This window comes from Glandiceps talaboti, chromosome 5, assembly GCF_964340395.1.
Source record: "Glandiceps talaboti chromosome 5, keGlaTala1.1, whole genome shotgun sequence".
Classification (NCBI taxonomy): domain Eukaryota; kingdom Metazoa; phylum Hemichordata; class Enteropneusta; family Spengelidae; genus Glandiceps; species Glandiceps talaboti.
The window spans coordinates 8,336,169-8,352,369 of NC_135553.1; the positions used below are offsets into that span (position 1 = coordinate 8,336,169).

Sequence of the window (16,201 nt, forward strand, 5' to 3'; positions counted from 1 at the left end):
TATGAGGCAAACGACAACTGATTATTTATATGCATGTCGACTGCCGCTTGTATGCACTCTATAAATAGCCAGACCGTGAACAAATCAAACTGCGTCCCAAACAGATTTCATGCAGTAACGAAAAAAAAAACACCTTTCCACACAAGCCGTTTTTAGCAGCTTGTATACGTACGTTTTAGTGCACTGGTTTGTAAAGGCTGCATTCTTTGTCCTCTGACTGACCCAATTGTGAATCAATATAATTTGAATAGTCTACTTCTGTAACTTCAGATTTTAATGTTTTCTTCAATGAACCATGCATGACCTCCCTTTTGTGGTCAGTTTTTTCCCTTGAGATTTGATGGATTTGTTTGTCTACGAATGTTTCCTCGGGATAGTGCCCCCCCCCCTTAAGGGAATGTCATGATGTTGCATAGGAGGGGCTTTAGTATGACATGCGACATGTTTCCAAGTTTTACCACATAATGATTTCACGTAATAGACGAAGTCACAGATTGGTCTTACCAGTTAAAAGCTGTGAGTCCTCATTTTGAATTTCAGGCTAACACCCCAGCCGCCGCCCCCCCCCCCCCCCTCTTGAAAAATAATGATAGTCCCTACCATTTGTATATGTATTTAGGAACGTCAACAGTACTAGTAAATCAGACATTGGAGCAGTAAGTTAAAGCTGAGGACCGGTTTAAACTTTAAAATGGCGTTCCGAGGCAAATGGAAGCACTATAAAGATGAAGGCTTGGAAGAATTCTTGGATGTGGTGAGTGCCCCAGCGGATATGAAAGTGACAGCGAAAGAAATTCACCCTTTGCTTGAAATCAGTCTTGAGGGCGAATATTTTGTCGCATGCTTCACCGATCTTGGTCCAGCACCAGACAGAAAGGTGCAATTCAAAGAGGGCGAGGAGTTCGACCACTTGGCGAGTCTAGGAGACCCCAGTAAAACCCGTCGAGCGATAGCGACAAGAAAGAGCGACACTAACTTCGAAATTAAGACAGTGTCGGGAGAGCCTGAAATAACTGAAATACGAGAGGTTGTTGGGGGTGAACTGGTCACTACGTTGAAAATTGGAGGAACGGTATGCAAACGCTACTTTAAGAAACAGGAATAAATACCGTGGGTGCCATGGGCAGGGTTATGCCGGACATGGCCGCTGAAGTTTAATGTTTTAAATGCAGTGACCTATATTAATAGTGTTGGCCAATCAGAGAAAGCGTTTGTCTAAGTTTAGTTCCTATGACTACAGTGCTTGCTTTATGCAAAATATAGCTACCAATGAGAAGAACTGATAGGGTGAATGGTTTACAAAAAAAAACGGGTCTTTATTGCCGGACTTTTTTCGTCGGTAAATTGCAAGGACAGGTAGTGAGGTAACGCCTGTGTCTGCACTGAGCACTACGCAAACGCCAGTCTTGATCAGAGTGGGCGTTCAGCTTGTATCTCGCACTCCAGAGTTTAGCACTGCTCTACACAACATGGCCCTTCTTGGAGAATGGATCCACTGTAGAGATGAAAATATCGATCCCTTTTTGGATTGCGTCGGATCACCACCCGAAATGAGAGACAAGTTTAAAGAAACACACCCGAAGGTCACCTTATCAGTGGACGGTGATACATACACAATGCAGATAGTTGGGCCAGCGAAGACACTCGAATCCAAGTTTAAAGTAGACGAAGAATTCGACCACTTTGCAGGCGTCGTGGCAGACAAAAGGCGTCGTGCCATAGCCAAAAAGATCGCCGATGGAAAGTTTGAGATCAGAGGAGTGAATAATGAAACGCCAATCGACCGACTCGTTGAGTTAAGGGAAATCGTCGATGGAGAGATGGTTGTGACCTTGACTACCGGCGATGTTGTTGCTAAGAGATATTTCAAAAGACCATAAGATATGAAAAGCATGGTGTGCACCTTTGTGGACTCGGTACGAAAAAGGAGGTGACTTTATGTTTCATCGGAACATTTGAGGATGGTTGGTATAACAACCTTCAGACTGATAAAGTCCGTAGAGAGTAACATTTTTATTTCAAGTTGCTGAGATCTAAGACTTTTAGTTCACATTCATGGCTTCCTCAATGACTTTGGCATAGTTGCAACGCGTACGATAACAACTAGTGTCTAGTTGATACATTTTGATATTTGCTTCTCTCTGGCATTAACTGATGCTTTGCTATTTGGAAGTACTTGGTCGTTTCACATACAACAGACATCGAGAAATTTAACTGGAGTTGAAATTATTAACTTTTAATGCTTTGGAGCAATTAAAATCGTTTCTTTCGAGAAACTCAAACTTTGTTGAAGTGTATTCACGTGTCTGTAAGTGTGTGTGCCTATATATATATATATATATATATATATATATATATATATATATATATATATATATATATATATATATATATATACATGTATGTATGTGTGTGTGTGTGTGTGTGTGTATGTGTCTGTGTCTTTGTTTATGTCTATCTAGCTGTGTAGCTTATCTATGTCCATACGTGCACACATGCGTATGGATGGATGGATGGATGGATGGATGGATGGATGGATGGGCCATTAATACATAATAATTGTATCAATCCCAAACGTGAATGATTTGTGTTTTCACTTCGCCAATCCAGAATCTTACACTATAATTGAAAAACGTATAAACCTGAAAATATATCCTTCAGTCATTTTTTAACCATAAATCGAAATGACTTTATATACATTGAGATTTTATACACGCTGCGCCATTTTTTTGGTATATACTTACTACATGTAGTTGAGTCTTCTTTAACGTAACCATAGACCCTACACGAAAGGTCTATGTTTTAACTGATTACAATAAAGTAGGCGTCAATAGGAAAATTCTGCACTATTTTCAATTACCTTTTGAATATAACTGCAGGGCTAATATGTAATTTTATCCCATAATTGAGGCTCAATTTTCACAGTGTTTAAACTGGTCGAATTCAATTTATCTCCACCGAGTTTGTATGAGAGGGCTTACAAAGTAGTAAGCACATTGTGACTGAAAGGAATTTGTAGCTTTATCACCTGAGCTCTCATACATCTCGCTCTTCCTTTTGTATTCAACCTGAATGGTTTTATGTTAAAACTCAACGGGATTGTTAAAATGACCTCAACGGATCATTGACCCTTTTTTTCAACTCTTACAAATAAATATATGACTAAACAATGCCACCTTTGTGACATACAGCGGAACGGCTTTTCACAGTCTAATTTTTAGACTAAGTCTTAAAACAGGTCCGTGTTCCCACGATCTCGAACGTGTGCTCTTGTTTGGTACGGGCAGTAAGGTTGCAAAGGTTCGCGCCAGAGATTTCCGGCCTCAACAATAACTAAATACAATCAGTCTGTACTTAACAGATTTTTCGACATAGAAAGGTCGTTGCTACCTTTACAAGCATTGTGGTATTAGACAGGTTGTTAGTAGCTGTGACACTTGTATACTTCCGTCGTAGCCTTTATATACGACTCTGTCTGGGGGCAATGATACCAAACCCACTCTTCAAAAGCTGTTTTACTTAAAGGTTAATAAATGCATACACTTTACTTCCGATTGTATGACTAAATCTATTGAGAACATTTGAATGTGTTCATCAGAACAGTCATGGCATACTGATGCTGTGAAAGAGAATACAAACGCAGCGTGCCAGTGTGTAGCGTCTACCTTTCGCCTTGGGGTATCGCATTCCGATTGTATAAGGTAAAGGCAGCAGGCTGTTACACCGTGCTTCCCTGGTTGACCTTTGACCCAAGCCTGGAATTCGATAGTATGTTTAAAAATTGAATGCGGCTAGATAGCCTTCTAAATAAGTTTACTGGGTAAAAGTTCACTATTTCTAATATCATGATGTTATACCATTTTGACATGGTATATGTTATGTCTGCGAGGGTACAGTTTACACTGTATGTATCAAAATACAATTTTCCGCGTGGATGTATTACCTTGATTGTGCTAGAGCTGTAACTAAATAAATATATTTTGGGAACAGACGACCAACCATATATTCACTGAAAATTGTTAAAAGACCAATAATTAGATGTACTGCATCTTCCAGGCGCAAATATCATAAGAAGTCCGATGGTCTATCAGCTAGACCGTGGATGAGGTTGAATCTGTCTTTACTTGATCAATAAACTCACTATCAGAGCTGCCACCATACTATGAGTGTAAACACACCAACATGCATTTACAGCATATATCAACATATTGGAGTAATAATTTGAGTTTGTGTCTTTATAGCCGACAGTTGCCGTCGTCGTAACATGGTCACAATCCTAGTGTTTAGGTCAACTGTATCACTAGATGAATGATAATTATATAGGTTGTTAGTTCAAAAATTACTGAGAACAGCATTATAGTCACTTTAAAAATCAGACAGTTACATTTAACCTCCAATCCCAAACCCCCAACGCACCCCGTCCGACCCCCCCCCCCCCCATCATTCAGTTCTTCGACCGTACACCATTAGGAAAACCGCTCTTTCCATTTGAGTTCTTTTGTGTGTTTTTATATCATTATACTTTACCTTGTCTTTTTCCTCGAACGTTCGCGGTCTACTGACGAACAGAGACAAGATATCAACACGAGAAACGTGTCCGGACTACATTATAGCAAATAAAAAACGAAAGACTTTTTAAATGATGATCATTCCGGGGAGGGCGGCAGCGAGTCGCAGAGAAATTCGAATTCTTGGTTCTCCCAAGATGGGGTTATGTTTAGGTTTTTTCCACTGCCGGTACAGCTGACGCACCTTTCTTTCCTAGAGGTACATTTTTTATTCGAACACTAACATATATTCAGCTTGGAGGAAGCAAGGAATGTTGACCATCATCACCTCTGAGCGTTGTCAGCTCGCTCTCCCTGCCTTTGCCACCTTTTTAGATTTTGTCCTGATGAGTTATCCATTATCCTGTTAAATGACATTATGACAAAATAATTGAGAATGGCCAAAATAAATGGCGAGATTTGTTTAAGAATAAATAAAGGGCGTTGACAAACCTGTATAAATACTTGGAGATTAAACAGTATTGATACATGATGAGATTATATGATTTACTTAAAGTGTGAGAAATATCACTACGCCTTATTGTCCTCCCATCTGGTTCTAACCAAACGGTGGCCTAAAAGTAAGTAGTTACGTTAATGTCAACATATTCTAATTAGTAAGCTTCAGTGGCTTACAAGAGTTCACTGTGACCTAGATTTCATCATGTTTTAAACCATGGAGTTGTTTTAAACTAACAATATGAGAATGAAAATTAAGTTTTAAGAACGAACTTGTGACACACATAATTGTCGAGCATTGTTTCGCTTGACATTATGCATTATAAGGGTAAAACAATAACGTTGCACAATTATCATGAATACTTTTTAGTAACGGTCACGTCATTACCCGTTTGTAAAAATAAGCAAAACCACTGTGATCTTTGGTTAGAATTATTGTCGTTGGGGGCGCTGTAATATGCAACTGCAAGAAAAGGGTTAACCAACTGACAGTACCTGTGTCAAAGAGTGGATGTAAATGAACAATAACGCTTACCACTGACACTTTCATACTCCTCATCGTTTCCTGTTTATGATGAGATGGATTCTTTCACAATTTGAAAGGTAGTTATTAACACAAATAGTTTACTACAATTTAAACCAAATCAACGTAACGTTCAAAATGCAGACAATCATCGTATCAGTGAACATGCCTGTCCCTATTGTCCAAACCACTTGTCAGTCCAACAATAGACAATCTCACATCTGTCCTGACAATGGACAGGTAGCTAGATAATGCTTGTTCTGAACACGACTTGCATCACTGACAAAAAAAGACGTTGCTAGGGCCTAGGAGACGTTAAGAGAATTCTTTCTAAGGGGAAATATTTAATACTACGGTGACTGTTGTCTTGAAAACTTGGAATGTAAGCTGATATGTTGAACAGTATGTACAATGAAATGGAAAATACCTTATAAAATACATGGCAGGCGTCTTTTAAAGCAGCTTATATTTAGTGGTCCATCAACAATGAAGAAATTGCCAGGGGGTCACCATAGAGTAATAAAGATTATTCCAATATTGAGGTCACCATCCGCATGAATATATACACACCGTAATGTATTTACTGCAGGGTTTTGTTAACAGAAAATAAATGAGATCAAACTGTCGTGATCGATAAGTATTGTGTGTACGTGTGTTTGAGTCCATGAGTTGAATTTTTTTTTTCAATTTTGCTGTTAGTCTGTAATAAGTTACGACGTGCCGTGGTGTTCTATCACACAGTACCTAAACAGATCTAGAGACTAAGGGGCGGAAGACTTATTCACTGCAAGTTAAATGACATACATGATGTTTCTTTCCGTAGTTTGTCAGTCTTTCTTTTTTTGGCTTGAATTTCAATTTTTCCAAATGTATGTTTTTTCTCGATCCCATCTTCAATTTTGTTCAAATCGTATAATTAGCCCACTTTTCATGCTGCAGATGACGTGTACAGTATCTGGACTTATGAATGTCCTGGCAGTTGGCGCTGTTATTTTTTTGACGGGAGAGAAGCGGAGGGGGGGGGGGGCTTCGTTTTACCAATCCCGAACTGCGTAACTTCGCCAAACAAAAGACTCGGATCCATTTTCACAAGGAATCCGATTACATTTCTTTGGTTACAACGTACAAACATGTTTGAAATATGTTACGAATACAACATAATTGCAACAACTGCTGTATACGTATTTGGAACTACACTCGTAAAGCGATCAATGCATGATTTCAACCCGAGGTTTATGAGTTTCCTTGCGTTGAGACTACGTTCACAAAGTTATACCCACTTTGAACGAAGCACGCATCTTTTGTCCATACATTTCCAAAGCTGCTTTCTTACCCGTATTCAGCCGAGAGACGGTATACATTTCGTTGTAATGAGATGTTTTCAAGTGTTCATAAAACCATTATATTGTCAAGATTATTAAGGTCATGAACCTGTCCAGTATCCTGATGACTGCAATTGTGACGTATGACAAAAATAAAGGCGTTGTCGCTTGTGCGCAGAATCACTGAGTACGCGAGTGATGCACATGTCATATTAAGAAAACATACTTTTTTATACTGCGCTAGATTTATTCAAATATTAACTATTGATTTAATATTTCGATTTGACAGATTTAAAATTGATTGGGCTCCTATAAAACTTCTAGTTCGCTCAATGTGGTATAAAACCCCTGGATTTGGTCGCTTCAACTCCACGGTCTGCGAAGTGAATACGTTTTGCGTACACTGAAAAAGTGTAGACTGAACTAACAGCTATATTTCATACGGAATTCCGAACTGTATAGATGCACAAGTATAGGTAAGTACCTTCAAATTTCTTCTATTTTCTCTATCATTTGAATATGATTTACATAGTTATAGAGGTCATCATAGTAATATGGAACTCCGAATATGAACATAATATAAGGAAAGACTACTCTAACAATTCAAGATGTCGCGTTGTTTGTTTTTGGTTGATTTTCTCGCCTTGACCTCGATTATAGCGAACAATCTCAACGACCAACAACGTTCGTTTTAGGGACTAAAACACCATGTACAACTAAACCCAGCGTAATAACTGATATTTTACAAAGAAAGGCATTGCAATACCGTTCGCCATTGGACAACTGAGTGCGTTTAGCGTATACAATTCACTGTTATGTGTGTATACTTTAAAAACAGTGAACATGTCTTAACCTACATATTCGCGATTACTGCCAATGGGTGTGTAACGAATGGAGTACATCACTCCTTACTGTTTACAGCCTTGTTTATTAGCAACAAACATATTCAACATGGATATACCTTGACATTTATAGGTCAATGCAATTTTTTTTGAAGTTGTTTGCTGAAGCAAGTTTATTATTTTCATTTCATTGAACGTGTTCAATATAATCTTTTCAATATCTATGTTCCATAATGTACTGTTAAGACTATTGCATTCCGTGGTAGGTGATATGCACCTACATGTATACATGCAACTAGTGGCCAGATCTAACTAACGAACAGTCATTCTGAAAGTCTGAAAGGGTCTTTGTTCATGGCAGATCGAAAAGTCAACGGCACTTATTAACCAAACAGAAACCCCTTATATGTGATAACGTATCTTTTCACCAAGATTATAAATAGTTTTGGTCATAGGAAAGTGTAAAGAGTGATCTATAAAGCTGCCACACATCATACCAAGCACTAATCAGGATATTAGGAGGCTAAAGCGAGTGTGGGAGATTAGTTGAACTGTAGTAAAGACCGTCCTGATAAATAACGACAGCAAACCATAGAAACGTCCTTTGATCGTCTGTTTCGATGACGACATTGATGAACTTGGGATAAAAATGGTTAGTCCTGAACGACGAGACAAGACGTGTCTTACCGTCTATATTAATGTTGACACCATCTGTGTGTCTAAGGCAGGTCAAAATATAACAAAATAGCGCTATTAACCAACACATGCCCGTTTATATAATAACACTCTCCCTATTTCAAACAATATTTCGCTCTTGAGGTCAAAAAATGCCATTGCGTGAGAAATTTACTGCGTTTGGGGATTAAGACTTATATTCTGACGTCATCTGGATATTAACGTGTGTTCGATTCTGGTGAACATATGGCGCGAAATTTCACTTTCGTAAATATTCAGTACGTACTTGAAACCAGAACAGCCACAGGTGTGTGTTCTCATGAATTTCTAGAAAGTGTAACACAGGTAGAAGAAACATGCATTGAATTGTATCATTGTTCCAATACATGTACGTGACAATATGACCTTGAGAACTGAATATACCGTTGTTGTTAAACCTGACCGTATGAGGTCGAATTTGCTTAAATATACTACAGTATTAACAATTACGTTTGTTGAATGACTGCAATAACTGTCATTAAATCATGTACTATATATATACACAGACGACTTCTCTCTTGTTTTTACATGCTACTTGACATAAATTACCTCGGAGCTGGAGCAGTGACCCTGTCGACATTGAAAGACATGCTCCTGATAATCTTTCCGAAAGAAATATCATTTATAAATACATACTATAATAAATCTATTGAGGGTATTGTTATGCATGTTGTCATGGCGTCACGTTGTGAGCATGCGTACATGATAACACAACTCCACTTCCATATTTACAAATGTACATGTATGTGTATTATGCGTTATGCAAGGATCATCTGACGTGAGGGCAAGATAAAAAGGATATCTGAGCAACTGTATTCAAGTCGTTTTTGCCAAGGTAATGTCCGAAACAACCTGATTCTAAAATCCTTTTGTAAATCAATAGAAAATACCAAAAAACGTATGAATATGTACATTTGCACTTGTAGAATTTGTGATTTTTTTGTTCTCGGACTGTTTGAAAGACTGAATTTTTATGATCTCAATTTTTCAGTGTTGAAATCATTTTAAGACATTTCTGAGTGAAAGCTTGAATATGCATGCAAGTTAATAACGTGACAAAAATATAGCTATACTTCGATTGCAAACGACATGTTGGCCGTTATGACAATTCAAATCTAAGCCGTAACACATCGACAACGTGTTTATTCTTCGTAACTTCCTCCTTGTTCGCTAGCATGCACCCGTTTAATTAATATCTTTAGCACGTATCAACATCTCACCCACACCCATAATCTTCAGTCTCATTTATATTTTAACTATATGTTCGTCAAAGCATAGAAGATGAAAGTGAAATTACCCCCCCCCCCCCATATATTATTACCCCGAAAATTTATATTAATTTGCTTCTAGTTCGCAGTTTTATTTTGTATAATTTGGCTTGTACAAACTTGTGTTTACCTTTTGATAAACCTTTGACGTCATTAGACCGAATGCCAAGCTAATCATCTGTAGATAACCTTTTACACGACACTATGATTAGTCAATGTCTATAGCTATGTCTATAGCTATTACATTCATGTGTTCATGTTGATACTTTTGAGTAAATGCTTGTACCTGTTTTAGACAGATTTAGCACTCAGTATATTGTAAATGTTAGTAACTGCCGATAAACAAATTGAATTGCCAGATCAGCTCTTCCCGGTTACATTGTTTCAGCAATCGTAACGTACATTTGGAACTTCTGGCATAATATTTACCCCTTTCTGACTGGACATATCTTGCAAGTAAATGTCAACCTCCTAAGCTATGCTTAACTCTGAGAACTTTTCATGGCCATTGTAACAAATGCATTGTAATATGTTTTACCAACCCCGAGGGAAATCGTTACTCGATCTATATGAATGAAGCAACAACAGGCATTTGCCGTGTTTCTACAATAATCCCCTCCCTACCGTTATAAATACCAGTTTGCTATACGCTTGAGGCAATATAATTCAGAAATATCTGTATATATACGTGCTACTTTACACTGAAGATTGAATATTTTGTTTTATTGCCGACAGAAACTGTTGGGTAACTAATGGCAACCACTGAGGAGGTTACCACAATCGCTTCGAGTGCAGGTACGTGGTTATGCATGTGGTTCGGTAATGAAGCCGTTCGTTTACAAATACTTGACACTAATTTTGAGGGCTGCTGATAAAATTCTCACATAAGAGTTTTGTCCACCACATATCTACAATTTAATTGTGATTATCCCTTAAATATGGCAACTTCTGAGCAATGTTAATATAAAACTGTCGACTCTAGTGTAAAAACAATTTGATATACTGCATTACTAATCAATAGTAAACGATCGAATGACATTTTAAACCCGTCACAGACGTTATATACGTAATGGTTTTAGGCCAGCGCTAGGTCGCAGTTCAACACAAACTGATGCACAATGAATCTTTTGAAAAATAAAACTACTTCAAAATTGTAAGGCTTTACCTATAGAACTAGCCTCGATTCAATAGAGAACGTGCAAACGAACCCGCCATCTTGAATATCCTGAAAGATGCATTGTGGGGAACATGATGATAAACACTTAGTTACCATGGCGATTACAGGACTGGTGGACCATTTTATCGATTGTTCTATACATGTATTACGATAACTACATATAATCTCATATGTCTTTTCACTCTCTAGAACAGAACAGTGAGCAAAACAAATTGATATATTGATACATACAATCATGCAGATAATGTTTTTTTTTTCTCCTGAAGAATTCGTATTAATTCTCCACATTTTCGTTGAAGATTTGTAATGCAAAATACCTTCAAATAGTTAAGTTTTATGAGTTTGTCTGATTTGTTAGTTTGTTCAGCTGTTCGGTATGCTTGCATTTTATTAAACAGCATATACGCTGCTACGCCTCATGGGATTACAAAATATATATTTCACAGTTTTACGCATAATTCAGTTTCTATTTTCTCTCATCAGTTGCTTCTGATAACATGGATGCCTCTACAAGTCAGTTGATTGGAGTATGTGTCGGCTTTGCTATACTTCTCCTGATAGCGTTCCTCCTATTCAAAAGCATGCGAAAGTGAGTACCATGAATGGAAACTGTCATTTAATGTCTTTCTGGTCACGTTTTGACAACCATTTTCTTTCAATTGAACGTTGAGCGCATCTACAAGGTGGCGATGTTTTGTACGAATTGACATTTCATGTTTCTTACGTCAATATACGATTAATCTATATAACACAAAGACTAACCGTAGTTCTGATAATATGTAGCCTTTCACCGTATAAATTATGAAGTACAAAAATGTAGCGCCACCCGAACTACTAGTTCTCAGAGAATCCGAGTGACAAAATTTATGGGGCTTGACAGATTCATTATCCGTTATAAAAACTGTACTATTTCATAATTTCAAATGTTAACCATCTTCGCAAATCAGAATAAGTTTTGGTTTCTAACGGCGCCTAAAAGCGATATCATATCCATGATCTTGGATTACTACCGCTACAAAGCAGATTTTAAAAGGGCATGCATTATTCTACAATTTCTCTTCTTCTATATTTCGACCTCTTGAACTTTAAGATTTAACAATTTTAACGTGTGTTTGTCTTTCATTATGTTTGTTTCCTTGCAATATATCTACCTTCACGGTAAACGTTGTCTGTTATGAATCAAATTTAAGTATGACATCACGTGTACGTATATTTAGTCACCTCTCTGTAGTAATGTGTACATTTCAAACATACAAATTGTGTTTCAACTATACATAATGTTGTGTGTCGATTTCATATTTATAATGTAAAGAATTGTTTTCATATTTTTTTTATTCTCACTGTTTTCTCTGATGTTCGATAATGAATGTTTCTTTAGCATTATTATTTATCCTTATCTCCAAATATCGAGTAATTTCGATAGTGTTGTAATGATATCTTCTTGGAATACTTTCTCTTTATCTCTCACCATCGATCGATGTACATGCAGATTGGCGGATACGTCGTTATCACGAAAAAGGATTCAGGTAATCGTGCTACATTTAAATGAAAAGACAAGGATGCAAATATATTAACACACGCATAGCCTGAATTTGATGGATTGCCTTTCAAACTAACATGTTACCGATTCGTTGGTGCTGTAATTAAACTAACGGGGAGACGCTGGACTCGCTTAAACAACGAGGTGGCTTTAGACATACAAACTCGCGGGTTAGGGCAAATGCAAGTTTAAGTGCTATCCTGAAATCACTAATCTCAAATCCTGCATAATTTTCATTGCGTCACATTCGTTGCTCCTAATGTGTAATGAACTACCTATACGTGTATGTGCATATTTCACATGTATAGTTCATGTACTCACTTGGTCAAGTCAAGACTAAATGTCTAGACATGGGGAGCTATTTCAATGAACTATTTATTAGCCTATCCATAGTTACCACAGTAAACTAAATACATCAGTAGTATCAAACTAGCAATTGGATGTCAAAGGGGATGGGAGGGCAGGACACATGGCTTTCACATCTAACTTTACATGTGTAACATATTTGCAGTATTGTTGCTCTGACTAAAGAATAAAATACTATTTCATAAAGAGTATTTGTTACTATAGGCCCATATATCATGTTTATGACGTTTATAACAAAGTTTTTTTCTAACCAATCTGAGATCATATATCATCTAATTCTCATCTGCCTTACTGTTTGCTAACTTTTTATTGAAGTCATTTACAAAAGGGAAAACTATTCATGATGAAACAAGATGATTGATTGGCTAGAACACAAGTGTCTTCTTATTCACCTGACCTATTTGTAAAAAAGAAAGTAGTTGTAGACTGCTGTTAAACAAATGAATATAGATGGATTAATTAATAGAAGGATGAATGTATGGATGGATGAATGTATGTATGGATGGATGGATGGATGTATGGATGGATGGATGGATGGATGGATGGATGAATGTGTGGATGGATGGATGGATGGATGGATGGATGTATGGATGAATGGATGAATGTATGGATGGATGGATGGATGGATGAATGTATGGATGGATGGATGGATGGATGGATGAATGTATGGATGGATGGATGGATGGATGAATGTATGGATGGATGGATGGATGGATGGATAGATGGATGGATGAATGTATGGATGGATGTATGGATGGATGGATGGATGGATGGATGGATGAATGTATGGATGGATGGATGGATGGATGAATGTATGGATGGATGGATGGATGAATGTATGGATGGATGGATGGATGGATGGATGGATGGATGAATGTATGGATGGATGGATGGATGGATGGATGAATGGATGGATGGATGGATGGATGGATGAATGTATGGATGGGTGGATGAATGTATGGATGGATGGATGGATGGATGGATGGATGAATGTATGGATGGATGGATGGATGAATGGATGGATGGATGAATGTATGGATGGATGGATGGATGGATGGATGTATGGATGGATGAATGGATGGATGGATGGATGGGTGGGTGGATGGATGGATGGATGGATGGATGGATGGATCGATGGACGAATGAATGAATGAATGAATGAATGAATGAATGAATATGGATATATCGATTTATACAAAATGTAAGCATTGCTCGCTTTCCATATATAATACGTGTGTGGTGTGTGTGTGTGCGTGTGTGTGTGTGTGTGTGTGTGTGTGTGTGTGTGTGTGTGTGTGTGTGTGTGTGTGTGTGAAATATGAAATATAACCGCGATAGTATACAGTATGAGAATTTATGTGATTGTTTTATCCACTAATGAAGAGTCACATAAAACTAGTTTATTCATCATTAAACAAAATCAGTGGAAAGGTTTCAGTGATAATACATTTTGAGTTTTGAGTTGTAAACTTATGCCATTCGTTTCATTTTACAGTTTATCACAACTACCAATTGGAAAGAGATCATGGCACGTCAAACTTAAGGCTCTGGCGGACTTCAATCGAGAAGAATGGATCGAAGCAAGATTGCGACATTTGAATAAAAAAGCAAACCGAGTCCGTCAAGCTCCCATCAATAATAAGACTGATATACACTCAGGGATTCCTTAAAATAATTTACAATTTATGCCGAAACAGTACTATAGACGATATATTTCCTCACTTCAAATATTTGCTTTTGAATTTTAGAAAAAAACGCTTCTGAAAACTATCTTGTATATAAGTTCGTTAACTAATTATTTGGCTGACCTGTCTATCAATGTATTTTACCAGTGAATGCTTGTACCTTCATATCTAATTTACCCACCTTTACCCTACCTGTGACCCACCTAACCACCATGTCTGTCCAAGGGTAGTACGAAACGCAGTACACTTTTGACTGACTACAGCCCCCAGGGGAGAGATCGCCGTGGGTAAATTAAGTCAAACGTGGAACTCCATCTCATATATACTCACCACATTTACACATCCTCGGTTCAAGCTTTTACCCGGATGGAAAGACATGGTCAAATATGACTTTTCGTATAGTGCTTTATTATTCTCCTTTGCAATATACTAAAATGTCTCATGTCTCGAGGTATTGTCACAAAGACAAGATAATCAAGGATATTTTTATAAAGATTTTGGGGGAATATTACATTTTCTCATAATTGACGACACTATTATGAAAAGGTACCACCTTAAGAGATATAAATGTAGTTGGAGGTTGGCCTATATTTTTTTTACGATTGCGCCCTCTAGTGGGAAAACACACAATCTGAGAACCGTTTGTTTTATAAACTAACTTGACGTATATGTATATACACTTTAACAAGTCGTATTAAAGCTGCTTTGCATATGGAATCAATTATCTATGTTCCTGTAATTGTCTGAGAGAGGGAGAGAGAGAGAGAGAGAGAGAGAGAGAGAGAGAGAGAGAGAGAGAGGGGGGGGGTCAACCCTTCATTTATTTCTTTAATCCACTAGGAAATGAATTCATGAACTAAACAAAGATTCATTGATTATCTTCAATGTAAACCTTTTAATCTCCCGTCTATAGCAAAGTCACATATTTGAAAAGTTACAACAAACGAATCAAGTCTAGCTATAATTAATATTCAAATTCGTTTTCCCTTCTAAAAGCCAAATTTGTGTAGATTTCAATAAAAATGTTTTTTTTTTTCATTTCTGAGTACACGCACAATATATCACACAATATTCAAGCAATGGGGTACATGTACTAGGTGATACGAATGCATTAAATTTTATTTCACTTCTGGAATTTCAAGTGATTTAAAATATCATGCGAGAAAGTTCAGTCGAATTACTCATGGCACTCAATTACTACCATACTAGAAAAACTATCTGAGTTTGAATTAGTCAGCACGGTGGTTTTTTTTAACATCTCACGCATTTTTTTTACGAATTACACAAACAAAATTCATGCACTGATAGTGCGCATGCGCATGAAATGTTACATGTTATCTTAATGTGAACACTAATTTAATAAACGGTTTTGTGGTAGAATCTTCATTGTCTCATCCGACGTTGATTTTGATTTTCACAACGAGATAAAATTTGTCTCCTTTTATACATATGCCTTCTCTTAAAATATGCCTGCGTATTATGTAATTTACAACTTGTTTTTGGCGTTGTGTAACAAACATTAAAGAAATGAGTTTACTTATCCAGCGATTTCTTAAAAGTACAAATAAATTTACAATTTCAACATCAGAAATTTTCAAAAAATGTTTCCAGTTGTCTGTGAATCTGTGATTAAAATGATTTGTAAGTTCACACGTTACTTGGAAGAAAATAATGTAAATATCGCTATCAAGGTACAATTCATGACCAATACGAGAGCCTCGAGCTCAAACTTAAAACCAAGTCCTTTGACCATAATGA

At 37.1% G+C, this 16,201-nt stretch overlaps 2 protein-coding genes and 1 long non-coding RNA gene across 4 annotated transcripts; all 3 read left to right on the forward strand.

Moving 5' to 3' along the window:
- The first annotated feature begins 624 nt into the window (after nt 1-624).
- Nucleotides 625-1,208, forward strand: LOC144435239 (fatty acid-binding protein-like). Its single transcript, XM_078123822.1, has one exon. The coding sequence runs from the start codon at nt 692-694 to the stop codon at nt 1,103-1,105; it is 414 nt and encodes a 137-aa protein (XP_077979948.1). The 5' UTR covers nt 625-691; the 3' UTR covers nt 1,106-1,208.
- A 133-nt stretch (nt 1,209-1,341) lies between these two features.
- LOC144435240 (fatty acid-binding protein, liver-like) lies at nt 1,342-2,090 on the forward strand. The gene has a single exon (XM_078123823.1). The coding sequence runs from the start codon at nt 1,470-1,472 to the stop codon at nt 1,878-1,880; it is 411 nt and encodes a 136-aa protein (XP_077979949.1). The 5' UTR covers nt 1,342-1,469; the 3' UTR covers nt 1,881-2,090.
- Nucleotides 2,091-7,058: 4,968 nt separating this feature from the next.
- On the forward strand, nt 7,059-15,074 carry LOC144435773 (uncharacterized). 2 transcript variants are annotated; one of them, XR_013480905.1, is made up of 5 exons: nt 7,059-7,327; nt 10,411-10,470; nt 11,336-11,441; nt 12,342-12,378; nt 14,254-15,074. It is a non-coding gene; the product is annotated as an uncharacterized LOC144435773 (long non-coding RNA). The 2 variants fall into 2 exon arrangements; XR_013480906.1 differs by lacking the exon at nt 7,059-7,327 and adding an exon at nt 9,133-9,242.
- The last annotated feature ends 1,127 nt before the right edge of the window (nt 15,075-16,201 follow it).

Bases quoted from the DNA above. Each gene is read 5' to 3' on its own strand.
- LOC144435239 (XM_078123822.1), top strand. From the start codon at position 692: ATGGCGTTCCGAGGCAAATGGAAGCACTATAAAGATGAAGGCTTGGAA.
- LOC144435240 (XM_078123823.1), top strand. From the start codon at position 1,470: ATGGCCCTTCTTGGAGAATGGATCCACTGTAGAGATGAAAATATCGAT.